The sequence below is a fragment of the Halichoeres trimaculatus genome, unplaced genomic scaffold, assembly GCF_033239565.1.
Source record: "Halichoeres trimaculatus isolate MK-OKI-2021-1 unplaced genomic scaffold, fHalTri1.1 fHalTri1_scaffold_17, whole genome shotgun sequence".
In the NCBI taxonomy this organism is placed as follows: Eukaryota; Metazoa; Chordata; class Actinopteri; order Labriformes; family Labridae; genus Halichoeres; species Halichoeres trimaculatus.
This window is the reverse complement of record NW_027437195.1, coordinates 7519259-7532975: the sequence shown is the minus strand read 5'-3', so window position 1 is coordinate 7532975 and position 13717 is coordinate 7519259. Positions and strand designations below refer to the sequence as shown.

Sequence of the window (13717 nt, the reverse complement as noted above, 5' to 3'; positions counted from 1 at the left end):
TTTGAGCCTTTCAGTGCATCTCTTCTTGGCAATCAGCAATCATCCATCAGGCCTGTTTGTTGGCTGTCAAAATTAAGGGATGAAAAAAAGGTCTATCTGGGCAGCAGATATCCTGCACAGGGTTCATTTCATCACGGAGGAGAAGAGAATGTGGGTCTTGGTGATGAAGGAGAGACTTCAGTATTTTTGCGTACTCATTATTTCCCTCTACTCGCTGTAATTCTGTCTGTCATTCTGCTTGTTGACTTGTCTTATTACTTCTTATATTAATTTAAGACTGAGGAAAAATCTTTGATATCAATTGTTTCACTCGTGCTTTCTCAAAGGTAAAAGATTTTATTTTACTTGACTAAACCTAAATAGCTAAAACCTGTTGTTGTTGTTAAAAGAAATGAACTGAAATAGAGCTTGAAAATCACCACGCATTCCAGTTCTGTCAGACTTCAACTACCTCTGTGAAAATTACTTAAATTCACATACCAGTGCTCAAAACAGCTGATTTATTTCATTGCTTTCAAATTTAGCACTTTGACCACAATGAGTATGACACTTGTAATAAGACACAAATAAATCAGTTTCATTTGGAGGATGGTGATTTAATTGACATTGCTTTTTTTACTTTTTTTAAAATTGAAAGAAACTTTGGAATTCAAAACCGTTGAAATCAGTCAGTACACGTAAAATAATGTGCAAACAGGAAACAGGTTCAGAAAATTTTAAAAAATTAACTGTAAACAAGCAGTGAATAAACTAATATATTATATTAAATAAATATGATCCTTGACAACACTACATGTGCATTCCAGCAAAGCATAACTTCAGACTTTTACTAATGCGCTCTGTTAACAGGAGTGTAGGATAGAAAAATGGTGTATCTCACTAAGAATACAAGTTTAGATGATTACTCAACTCACCTACAGCTGATGAAGGCATATGAAGGTTATTACCTAAGTTCATGACCATTAGTCCAGCCTTGAAATGATCAGATCACTTTTTTCATTTTAGCATGGTAGAAACCAGTTCTGAAACAAACAGCAGTCCTCTTTCTAGAACACACTTGCATGCAACAAATGACCAAGCAGAAAAGCTGCTATTGTCCACTGCTCAGAAAAAAAAGCGCAGGTGAAGGAATGATTTAAAAGCTCATAAGAACATCTCGCTCCTGCATGCTGGTGAAGAGCGGCTTCCCAAACACAAATGAGTGCAGTCCCGCCCTCAGCTTCTCAGCGAAGGCCATCACAATGTTCAGGTCTCCTTCCACCATCAGATCCAAGTCTGTCTTTAAATTGCGCAATGACCGAAATGGCTTCTTTCCTTTTTGCCTGTGAAATTAGACAGAGAACAGTTAACGTTGAGTCAGTGTTAACAACCTTGGAAGGTCTAAGTCTGAGGGCTTGATTAACATCTAGTTGGTTTGCAGCTGTGAGTAGAAATGCCTTGCCACCATGAATTATGTATGCTGTTACAGGATGGCAACTGAGCATAAACAATCTCGTCGAGGCACCTGTAAAATAGCATGCCCCTGGAGCACAGGCTGTTAGGAGCACCATAAATAAGCCAGTTTTTATGCTTCCACATGAGAACACAAACAATGGTTTTGCCTGTGTATTTAGTGTTGTTTCTGGAGTGAGATATATTTGCAATCATGAACGATGTATGTGAACAAACTGTAGTAACCATTCTGGGCACAGATGAAAAACACTATTGGACACATGTTGACATTACTATTAATTTTTAGCCAAATTATTTTACTCATGAAACCATAAACATTGTTGGGACTCCAGACTTCTATACTAGATTCTATACAACCCTTTGCAGATACTGGGGCTCCACTTTTACCTTTACCTGAGGATTATGCTAAATAGACTTTTAGGACCTCTCAGGTTTCTGATCTTGTAATGTTTGCATTACCAGAAGCATTACAAAGACTGACTGATTGGGAAGAGGAAAAGGGTTTAAAAAATCCACAATGATCTGAGGGCACTGACCTTTCATTAATTCTTGTTAAACTTAAGGATGATATGCTGTGTAAAGTTTTAAGTGTGTGTGTTATTTTGCAGCACCAACAGAATGTGGACTCATGAGCCAGTCAGATCAAAAAGCAGTCAGCTTTGTGGCTTTTGTTGAAAACTGTGGACTCAGGCTAAATCATATTCATCTAGCATTCACTTTTCCTAATATGAGTGCTGTACAGATAGTATAAATAATATTTTTATGTTTTTTTCCACTGGAAGCTGTTGGAAAGATCCTGTATGCAAAGCAGATCTATATTCACGAACATGTTCAAATTGGATTGAAATTCTGAAATTGATCAATAATATCAAAACTATGCTTGTGTGAAGTTCATTTATGTATTCGATGATAAAAAACAAAAGCAAAACAGAAAAAAAAAGTTAAAAAAAAAGGGAATGACTTCAGTCCAGAAAAGAGTGGGAAGGTCAGTTCACTAATGGGAAGCACAGAAGGAGGTGAGTCAACCCCAGATGGAGCAATGACCAGGTCGCCACATGGCGCGTGCAGGAAAAAATAAACATTGGGTAAGTTTGACAGATGTTAAGTTGAAGTCACAGATTAGCTGTTGGAGCTCAAGAAAAGGTTTCTGTATCAAAAGCAGAATGCCTGGTTTTAAACATCCAGATGGTAATTTGACGGGGCAAGAAAGAAATACACTGAGGTTTTGTTCTTTTACACAAAGCATGGGGCAATTTATGCTGATGTGGTAATGCTGAGACATAGCAACAGTTTAGGTGTTTTAAAATAATGTTTAGATAGATAGATAGATAGATAGATAGATAGATAGATAGATAGATAGATAGATAGATAGATAGATAGATAGATAGATAGATAGACAGATAGATAGATAGATAGATAGATAGATAGATAGATAGATAGATAGATAGATAGATAGATAGATAGATAGATAGATAGATAGATAGATAGATAGATATGTCTATGTTATTCATAAATGAAAACTTGGCACTGGTGATATCACAGAGCAACGTCAGTGGCTCGAGTACAAACTGAACGTCACAGTGTGATGAACTCAGTCATGAAATACTCTTCAGTTTTCTGTGGAGTGTCACCCCACGGTGATCTTTTCTTTGGTCTTTGGATTGAAGTCATATTAGTGGCAGCTCTTACGTTTCGTCCTCGATGTACTTGAGCAGTGTGAGGGCCTTCCTGTGGAGTAGCAGCAGGAACTGAGCCAGATAGGTGCTCCGCAGGGACAGGCCTGGCTTCAGCATGAACACCTGGGTACAACACAGGATGTCAATTAGTAGTCCAGGCTACGGCTGTGCTGAAGACGGCTGGAGTAAAACACAAGCCTCTCCTGTGCCAACCTTGAGAACAAATCATGTTACTGTTGTCATGAGAGAAACCTTTTACCCTGACAATCGTTTAATAACGATAAAAACTGCATCAACACTAAAAACTTCCCTCCTTTTTAAAAACAAGTTACATAGTGGTTATAACAATCAAAACCAGAAAAACTACAAGAAGACCAACACAAAAAATGATTGATCAAAATCCCTCAACAATAGTTACTGACAAGAAGAGAGGACCTTTAAATTTTGTGGTTAATTATGACCTGTTGCCAGCAGAGGAAAAAAAACAGCAAACAACAGCGAGTTGCTTTAACAGTAGGAGCTAAGTTGAAGGTACGCTGCTTAGCTTGAAGAAAACGTAAATGAACCAACAACTTGCACCAAGGACTGGTCTTTTGTAGTGTTTCACAACTTGTTGATGAAGAATGATAACACAAAAGATACAGTGGTAGGATATTACAAACTGGGTTAATGACTTAATGATAGGTTGGTTTTTGGGTTGTTGAAGTTTATCATAAATATACCAGAAACGTTTTTTTACATGACTCAAATATAATTGGTCCAACAAGACTCACAAAAAATATTTTCTCTTACCTCATCAATGAATGACTTCACCAGTGTATCTTTATGCATGACGTCTTGAAATATATTCCTAAAGAGAACAGCAAAGGCATTCTTAATATATAATTTTTCAGAAAGAACAGCTTGAAAAAGTATTAACATGCAACATTGTTGTGCAAAACTATAACTTTCATTTATTCTTTAAATATAACATGTGTCTATGACTTACAGGTCAGGTGTAAAGGTTTCGTCTGTGTGAATAACTGTGTCGGGGGCTATGTCCTCCTCACTGTCAGTTTTCCACAGTGCACTGAGCTCAGACCTCATGTAGCGTCGCTGGTTGTATGAGTGCTCGTGGCATGGGGGCATCTGCTTGACTGTGTTGATGTCCACATCGATGTGCGTTGTTGGGTACGGTGAGTAGAGAACCTGGCGGAACGGCAGGACGAAGCTTCCCGTGGAGTCCTAAAAATGACATTTTTAATGTGAAAAGTTTGTTTGTGTTTAATTCAGTCTCAACTTTAAAAAGTAGACAGGAAACAGCACACAGTATTACACTAAAAAGAAAGTAGATTTTGACCTATACTATCCCTTATTATTTATCTATAATTCAGATTCACTTATGTAAACATTAACTTTAATACAGTATAAGAACTAAGAGTATTAGAAGAGCTCTACCAATATTATTCATTATCATTTCTTCTTTGGTCAGTTTTCTATGCTCAATAGTTTTTATGTTGAAATTCAAAACTAACTCTATCTGGATTTCCACGTCATCGTTTTTTTTTAATCTATGTAATACGGTCTAATGGGTTTCTGCTGCTCCTTGCACTGCTGTCATTCAATTTTTAAAGACACTGACAAGACAAATGGGCACCTTCAGCAATCCTTGTACAAACAGGCCTGTGTCATACTTGAAGGAGGAGTCAGCCTTGCAGAGGCGAGAGCACTTCCTCTCAGCCGGGGTGAGAAAGAGGCAGAGGGTTCGCACAATCTGCAGAACAAAGGCAACATTTCAGCAATGAAAGAAAAAGCTTTTTAAATGGGGAGCAGGTTCTACATTTTGCAACAAAACAACAACTTAGGTGTATTTTATTCAGATACAAAACTTATGCAACTGTATATGTCCGTGACGCTTCAGATTCCTGATGTGGGAGAGCAGCCTCTGCTTTTGCTAGTGATTAGATTTAAAGGAAGTGGATATCTGGTTGCTATCAGTTAAAAAAAAACTCTCAAAAAAGCTGAATTACAGCAGCAACAAAACAAAAGTACTAAATAAGCTAGGGCATACTAAACCTGCTATACAGGCCAATGTAAAAGAGGAGAATCGCTGGATGTTAATAAAAGTCTTGATTTAATTGGTGCTTAGCTCCATCCTCAAGTTAACACAGCTTTTGATATCAGCACCTCTTTGATATTTGCAGAGAAAAATGTTGTCAATTTGGACTTAATGATGTGAAAAACAACTGTTTTTTTTTTCCACGTCCACCATCTTATCATTGAAAATATGTAAGTCGTATCCATTTTGAAACTGAAAAAGTACATTTGGGGCCCATTAAAGTCTTAAACACAGCACAACAGACTTCAAACGTTTTAAATTATGTAGATGTATGAGAAGTGTTTCTGTGTGCAGCCACTAATATTGTAAAATTACCTTATTAACTTTCTCTGGGTTGCTTCCAACCACAATCGAACAGCCGCAAGTCTGCAGATGAGAGCTGATGGCCCTGAACCACAGAGACAAAGATATGCAAATGAGCGGCAATTAGCTTCATTGGCATCGCTACAATTATTAGTCAAAGATTTTAGGAATAAAGATGAGGCAAAGGAAGAACAGGGACCAACAAACACGAACAAAGCTTTAAACACAGAAGGAATAGAGGAAGAGTGATGTCACTGTGGTCTAGTGTTACAGTGCTTTCAATGCTAAAACCAACGTTTTATTCAGTTTGGTTCATATCTGCCTTTCAGAGTATTCTGTTGGATACTAAATGATCCTTTTCCCATCTTAAGTTTGCCTATTACCCCCATACAAATTCTATGCATATGGAAGATAATTCCTTAATTAAAAAGTCCATTTGTTACGATTCATCCTTCAAAATAAATATAAATAAATTCCTGTGAGCAGGTGTGTTTTTTCGTGTCTACAGGATGCTGAGATAATCCTCTACACCTCAGAGCAATTGGGAGCTTCGTTGCCAGAATGGACTTTGCAGCATCTCAACACTGGCAGCAATTTAACTTTCACCTCTTCTCTGGAGGATACTCTGCCTAAGTGGACAGCCATTACTCATCATTGGGAGGTTGATGGGTGTTAAATGGGCATTGTTCATCATCTGTCTCCATTTGCCTTGTACCGGAGTGCTTACTTGTGGAGAAAATCCTCGTGGCAGCTGTCCCCAATGTCATCATCATTTAGCACAGTGTCTTTTATCTACATGGTGGGAGCCAAACAAATGAGTCACTTTTAAAACATGTCTGGACAAAGAGAACAGTACAGATCGGCACATTTTCAGGCACTGCTGGGATAAAAGCAAGATTCAAAAAAGAGCATGTTATGGTGTAGGAAAAGTCTAGGGAGCTTCTTTTGTCAGATCTGCATATTCAAAGGCAGGAAGGTGTTAGATCCCACTTAAAGGCTACCAACACAAAAGCCTGAGAAGTTCAAACCTTTATGGAATAAAAAGAAAATAAAAAGCTGCTCTGCTACAAAAGTGCTATCTGATTATGTTAAAATAAAAAAACCACTCGTTTTAGTCAGTACCTTGATGTTGAATTGATCTTTTCATGCAGCCATCAGACAAGACATATTCACATCTTTACATTTCTGATGGGCTACTCACATCTATTTCTTCTGGCACACTATGTGTTTTCATGGAGGCCAAAAGCTCCATGATAGGGACGATCTCCAGGCTCAGAACTGAGATGATGTTGTAGCCCTGATATCAAATGAGAGAAAGAAAAGTTGAGTCAGGGACAAAACAAACTTTAGATAAACAATGAAAAGAAAGAAATGACCAATTGTTATTCTCTCAAGAGCTTTTGCAAGGCTGTCTGTATGGAACAAGAAACAACTGAAACCCATTAATACAGATCATTTATTCTTAGTGTAGAGTGCAACTTTTAGTTGTAAAAATTAAACATGCCCCCAACTTAAGATTGGACACAACTTTAAGATAAAAGGGCTACGAAGACAATTAACTTTAATGGATTTCTGACGTACGATAAGACACACTATGAGAAAGCAAACAAAGGAAACAAGCCATGAGATGTTATCGTTTTCCTACATTTTACTTTAAATTGAACAGACTTTTTTTCTAAAAGGTTGAACTACATATGTTTAAATTCTGCATGGTGATTTGTATCAAAGTTTTAAATAAAGTTCTTAATACCTAAAATGCAGGTGTTAGGGTTTTAAAGTTTCAAGCACATTTGTAAGAACTGTTAAGTACCCCTGAAACAAGTAGGCAGTATATATTTGAGTGTAGTTAAGAGCTTTTGTGCCCTGATTTTTACTTAATTGTCAAAGTAAAAATCATACATATCACAACGAAAAAAGGCTCAAACCACCTGAGAAAGCTTGGAAAAGACTAATTTAAAAAGGTGCAACCACAGACTGTGAAAAATATGAACGTAGTCTCTACAATGTCCCCCATCTGTTCCTTTAGGGGGGGACATATCATGCTTGTTTCTCCCTTTCACTATGCCAGACTAGGATGGCTGTAAAGCATTTCTGTCCTCAGTACAAGTCATTAAGTTCTTTCATTGCCCCACAATAGCGTTCTCAATATCCTCATTTTAGGCCATTCTGAAGATCTCGTTGAAACGCTCCGTTTGGAGAATGACCTCCAGTAACCTCGCAACGTCACAGCCCTTTGTGCTCTGATTGGTCAGTTCTATCAGAGGGGCGGAGGGGGTAGAGCCAGGGGGCGGTTTTTGCAGTATGGCAGTATTTACAAAATCACCACATTGAATGGAGCAGACCGAGCGAGTTTGCTGTTTGCCAAAACTTCACCGTAAGGCATTGATAGCACTAATAAAATGGCAGAGTGTAGGATATGTCCTTTTCTGTTGGACCCTGAGTCAGTCCCAGACGGTTCTGCAGCTCAGGAGGAAGAAAATCTACCTGGACACAGATCATCTCAGGACGCTTCAGTGTGGTGAGTCAAACCGGTACTGTAACATGTATAGTTTATACGTGGGAATATAGGCAGACTTCACCAATAAACTATTTCTATAACAGGGCTTCATCCTGCTCCTTCACTTTTCTCTGTCTGTTTTATCCATCATGCTGAAAGTGTAGTCTAAAGATCGCCTCTACCGTCAGTTCGTCACTATGTTATTACCGCAGCATTATTGTGGTCCAGGTTCACAGTGCATGTCAGAACAAGCATGCAAATATCACAGTCTCACAAGTATTACGACGTCTGCTAAAGCTACAATGTTTTAACTGCTAATTCACCATGTAAAGCCAAGCTGCTCAGCAGAGCAGAATGCCCTGCAACCAGCACTCAGTCAAGTCAGCCAGAGCTAGTAGGGAGCTGTATTTATACTCGGCTCTTGGTGGGTGTATCCCTCGGAAGCGGTTGTGTGACTAACTGACATCACAGAGGAGGAGCTGCTTTATCAGATTACTCCAATAAAAAGAAAGTATCCTCATGTCGTCATGAAGGTCGAAATCTCGTGGCCAAATGTCAATGACCTATTTTCAGAGGCATCAAATCTCGTTCTAGGATATCAGAAAAAATACAATATCTCATTTTTGGAAAATTCAGGGGGTGAAAGTTCTTGTTTTCAAATTTAATATATTATATGTAAGTATTAAATCAGGGATCAGCATGATATGTCCCCTTTAAAATGAAGCTTATCCGCGGACACAGCCGTATTGAATATGACATATTGAATAAGACATATAATATGACTAATATATGGCTTTCTAACAGCTACAGGACTATAGAAAGTGAGCTGAGCTTTACTCTGATTGGACAGTCAGACAACCTTAATATCTTCTTAACCACTGAGTAAGAAAGCCAAATTAGTGTGTTGTACTGCGTTCCATTTACATCCAAACTGGGAAGTGGAGAGTGGGAATGACGTCATCTCCAAATTAAAAGCTTTCCAGTTGCCAAGTTGGATAAACTTGCCATGACAGCAATATTTCTGTATATAACACTGAATTATACTATGTATACTGCTGATTTATCATGAAAAAAAAAACAGAAATCCCATTTCTGTTTACACCTGGGGCAGCCATCTTTGATTGTAAACTTGGGGGTGGTGCGGATCCCCTGACTTCCCAGGAGGAAATTCTGACTTTAGGGTGCGTTCCAGTTGAAATTTCCCACTTGGATCTCATTAACTCCAACTTCAGAGTACAAATGGAACGCACCATTGGACCAAAGTCGTTTTGACAGACAGTAATTATGTTTTTAATGCCATAAAAGTCTACTATTCTGTCTGGGTTTGTGCGTGGTTTCTGGTCTTTCTGCAGCCAACCTCATGAGGGTTCTCGGCAACTTTTAGCACTTCTGCATAAGCTTCATTTGCTAAACCAGATGTACTGCATTGGGTACAACCAAGGTACATGAGGGAGAAAACATGCAAAGTATAAAAGCTTGTTACAAGGGCATTTATAAGTTGACATTCACACTGCCTCTTTCATAGCAGTCTCCACATTGTTAATGTATTTTAAAGCCATGTTTTCATGTGTTATTGGACCTGTTATTAGTCTGACTGCGTTATTACCTGCTCACTCACTTTCTCTGTGGGAGCACTCAGACCTAATTAGCTAACTTACTCCTTTGTGTTAAGAGAATGCAACTTTATTATTCTGCCAACGTTGCTACAATCCCAAATGGGTAAAGCAGAGGTGATGAATGACTTAATACCTCTTAAAGATCAAGAACTAAAGCTGAATGAGTTTTTTTAAGTGCAATTAAGGAGCATGCAGGGTAATAATTTGCCTGCTCTTGTGTGAATAACAAGTTTATATTTAAAAGTCAAAAGTCAAGAGATCAGCAAGAAAAGCATAATACCTTCTGCATCCAAATGCGTCCCTTGCGGATAACATGCTTTAGCCTCTCCACACAGATAGTGTGCAGAGGCAGGTAAAAGGCCAGCTCTGTCTGAGGCAGGATGATGGATAAGGCACATGTGTTCTTGTCACCCTTCAGCTCACCATCGAAGATAAGAGACACAATGATGACACCCTTTTCTGCCAAGACAAAGAATTTTACGTCCACAGCGCCACACTCGGCACTGCGTAGGATCTCTCCATTAAGAGTATGATTGGCCAAAAATGTGACCTCTCCATCGCTGAGGAACATCAATTGGTCACCCTTGGGTGTCCAGATGTGACGCACTCGTGGACCCAGGATATTGTCCCAGTAGGCAAAGGTGGCAGCGAGGAGTGGGCATTCTCCCTCTATGGCAACCTCAGACTTTGCCACAGCAGGTGACTGGGGTGGACAGCCAGAGGACATTGGAGAGGCTTGTCAGTGTATTCCAAAGAATGAGAGTAAAAGATGAAAAACCTGCGGCATTGACAAAGAAAAAGAAACATTTCAGTACTCTGGATCATTTAGATCATTTTAACTCAAATGCAACCAAAATTCTGTTTGGATTTTCTCTATTTAGCAATTTTCAAAAATGCATTGACCAACAGGGTGTAAACAAGTCTAAAGAGGCTTTATGTTTCAATCATTTGACTGGTTGCAAATTGTTTGGATCACCTGATACTGATTATTAAAGCCACGCAACAGCATGTGACTCAAAATTGATTAAAATCACACAATGTGAATGTTACTTCCAAAGACTAAAGTTTGATTTATTGAGAGGCTGAATGTTGTGTTATTTTGTATTTCATCTTTAATTTCTGCTACAGTATGATAAAACATAAATCGGCACAAAGCGGAACAAGAGCAATCTCATACAAAGATTATACATGATTCAGTAATATACTTTTTGTCCACTCACGGTAGCTATTCTGAATTTGTAATTAACACATTGCCTTTAGTAATCTATGTTAAATACAAAAAAAGACATAGTATCACGTAGCAGTCTGTGATGAGGAAAAATAATTCAGGCTTTTGGGAACTTCTGTGTATTTCTTGTCTGCTTTTAGCATTAGCGAAACCTACACAAACAGGGCGGACGTCGCAGTCACTTACTTGTTAGCTCTTTGCGTACTGAAACGCTGCCAGCAGCGTTTCTAAAAGAAGAGTCCGAGGTATTTCTCGACTGTCATTATAATATTTTCATTTCAAAAGCCACTGTATGCAACATTGGTACGAAAACAGCCCTTTGCTAATCAGCTCCTTCTTCTTCCAGATACTTCCTGGTACGTCATCCCTGCGTCAACCCCTCTCAGAGTGCACGGCGTCCTCTAGCGAACAAGGCACGTAAATAGACAGTGAGTCATTCTCTTCTCAATAAGCCCCATGCAGACAGTGTGTTAGATAAATTCATCAAGTCGTGTCATACAAATGGGTCTAATAAACACTCAAAACCTTCTATGTCGCATTTAATTTCCAATGCAGTACACTTCTTTGATAGGAAGGCTGCTCTGTGCCTTTAAATTCACTCTACTGCAGCTATTACAAACTACCAGGAGGTCTTTGTGGAAATAGTGTCCAGTAGGTTGTGGTTCGGTCTTCTGACTCAAAATTATCATTAATTTGTAAAAGAGAAACTTAAACAATTTAACGGACTATTTGGATGTGATAAGGAATTCATAGTGTTATTACCATGTTGTTCTACACAGCTCATTTGTCTGAAAGCTGATGCAGTTATTCCCAGGAAGATTTTTTTTATTGCCGATGCCTCTGATGATCCAACACATTACACATAAATTCATACTCATTTCTATTACATCTCTCACATCTCTCACCATTTCCCTTTTTAATTTGTGGATTTCTTTGTGTAATGCTTTCTTTGTCCATGACTCAGTACAATTTGAGGAAAGTCACCGAGCAGCTCAGCCAAAAAAAAAAAAAAAAAAAGTTGGCTACTGTTGAAATCCACAAGGTCACTGTCCACTACCAGTCACCCAAAACTGTGCACCTCATGGCTGCCCTACTGATGAGGTTCTCCCCAGTGGAGAGCACTACAGCTTTGCAATCGCAACAAGGCTGAGATGCTTCCTAAGTTTGGACCTTTCTACAAATGTAAAACTACCCACCTTGTAATACCGTTGTAAAAATGTGTACTTTAACAGTTGTTAAAAATTTAATACTCCACATCCTTTTTCTGTTAAAGTGATTAAAGCCTGTAGACCACCACAAAGGTACAATTAATACAGTAGGTCCACTGTCTGAAGAGATACATCATATAGCCAACTTAAACCTGCCGTGAGGACTATCTGGAACATGTATTATTAAGACTAAACTGGTTGTTAAAATAGATCCAAGAAAACCTACTCAGATGAGAAAAAGATTTCTTGTACCAGGACCAAGGGTTGGATAACTGTGAATATTACATTATTAGCGAAAAAAAAAAAAAAAAAAGGGCTAAATATCAAACTATTGTTATCCCAGAAGCTTGTTGGAGGTTTGTCACTGACAAGCAAAAAATATGTGATATTTTAAATGTATTAACCACTACCACTTGAAAACAACACATATGTTGTAATATAAATCTTTAGATCTCATTAGGTGGTGTAAAACAACAACTTTATGTCAACACAGATGTTTTTGTCCCCCGCCTTCACCAAATGTCCCCCGCCTTCACTAAATGAATGTAGGAATAGCTAGGGTTCAAAAATACTTTATGAAATGAAACCTTATCGTTCACAGTTTCACACACATTTATCTCTTTCAATGTGAACCTGCCAAGCTGCAAATGATCTGACTTGTCTGGCAATGATTAAGTTTTCTTTAGCCTACTCTAAATTCGAGTAGTACTGACTTTATATGTCTTTAGGTGACCCATGCTAACAATAAAAGGATTCTGTGGTTTAATAGATGTTTAGCGGACCACTTAAAAGGAAAGTCTACTGCATGATTTGTAAAACTGTAAATTATTTTTAATCAAAGGAGGGTAAATTGTGAACAGTTCTGAACAGACGTGGATCATACCTGTGTGTCTTGGGCTCAGGGACTTTTCCTTGTGGCCTGGGGTTCATTTGGCCTGCCATGAGCATTCAAGATAATTAGCAAAGTGAATAGACTTTGGTGAATGCATCATCATATGTGAGCTCAGCTCTCGCACTTTGCTTATTTTGCTCAGCCAGTTTGTTTAGGGCCCTGGTCCCTGCAAAATGAAATATCATAGCTTCTAGGGCTAGTAGAATATGCTGCTCTCATGTTTTGATTTTATTACAATTTTTAGGGTGCCTATTTGATTGAAATTGCGCTTCTTTGATATTGACAATTTTTGTGAATTTGGTTCACTTTTTCCAACACCAGACCATGTGAAAAAGTTAAATGATGATGATGATGTCTACAGACTATATCAGGAGCCATATTTTCCCATAAAATGCACATCGCGTGAGTCAGAGAGAAACATTTCACCCCCTGCTGGAGAAAAGTGGTAACTTTTTTCTGATCCAGTTTACAAAGAATGAAGTGAAGTATTTGAGTTAGGAAAAAAATGATTTTTTGACAAAGAATCACAATTTTGATATTGTCAAAGAAAAAATCTTGTTATATTAATTTTCTTTTCTTTTTTTTTTTTTTAGCTTCCTTAGTGAGGAATTGTCTACTCGTTACTTCTTAGCTGACGATTAACAGCATTATTGCCATTTGAAATGAAAAGGAAGAAGAGAAAAAGTGAAGCAAAGATAGAGGAAGAGTAATAAAAAGAGCTACTCAGCAGGAAGAGCAACAAAACAG

General features: G+C 38.2%; 1 protein-coding gene across 1 annotated transcript; it reads right to left on the bottom strand.

Annotated features, from left to right (window-relative positions):
• Positions 1-589: 589 nt before the first annotated feature.
• On the bottom strand, positions 590-11256 carry c9orf72 (C9orf72-SMCR8 complex subunit). Its single transcript, XM_074692586.1, has 10 exons — positions 11057-11256; positions 9923-10420; positions 6731-6826; positions 6257-6321; positions 5542-5614; positions 4765-4881; positions 4117-4352; positions 3921-3978; positions 3142-3251; positions 590-1322 (listed from the first exon to the last, which is right to left on the bottom strand). The coding sequence occupies exons 2-10, from the start codon at positions 10367-10369 to the stop codon at positions 1136-1138; spliced, it is 1389 nt and encodes a 462-aa protein (XP_074548687.1). The 5' UTR covers positions 10370-10420; positions 11057-11256; the 3' UTR covers positions 590-1135.
• Between the last annotated feature and the right edge of the window lie 2461 nt (positions 11257-13717).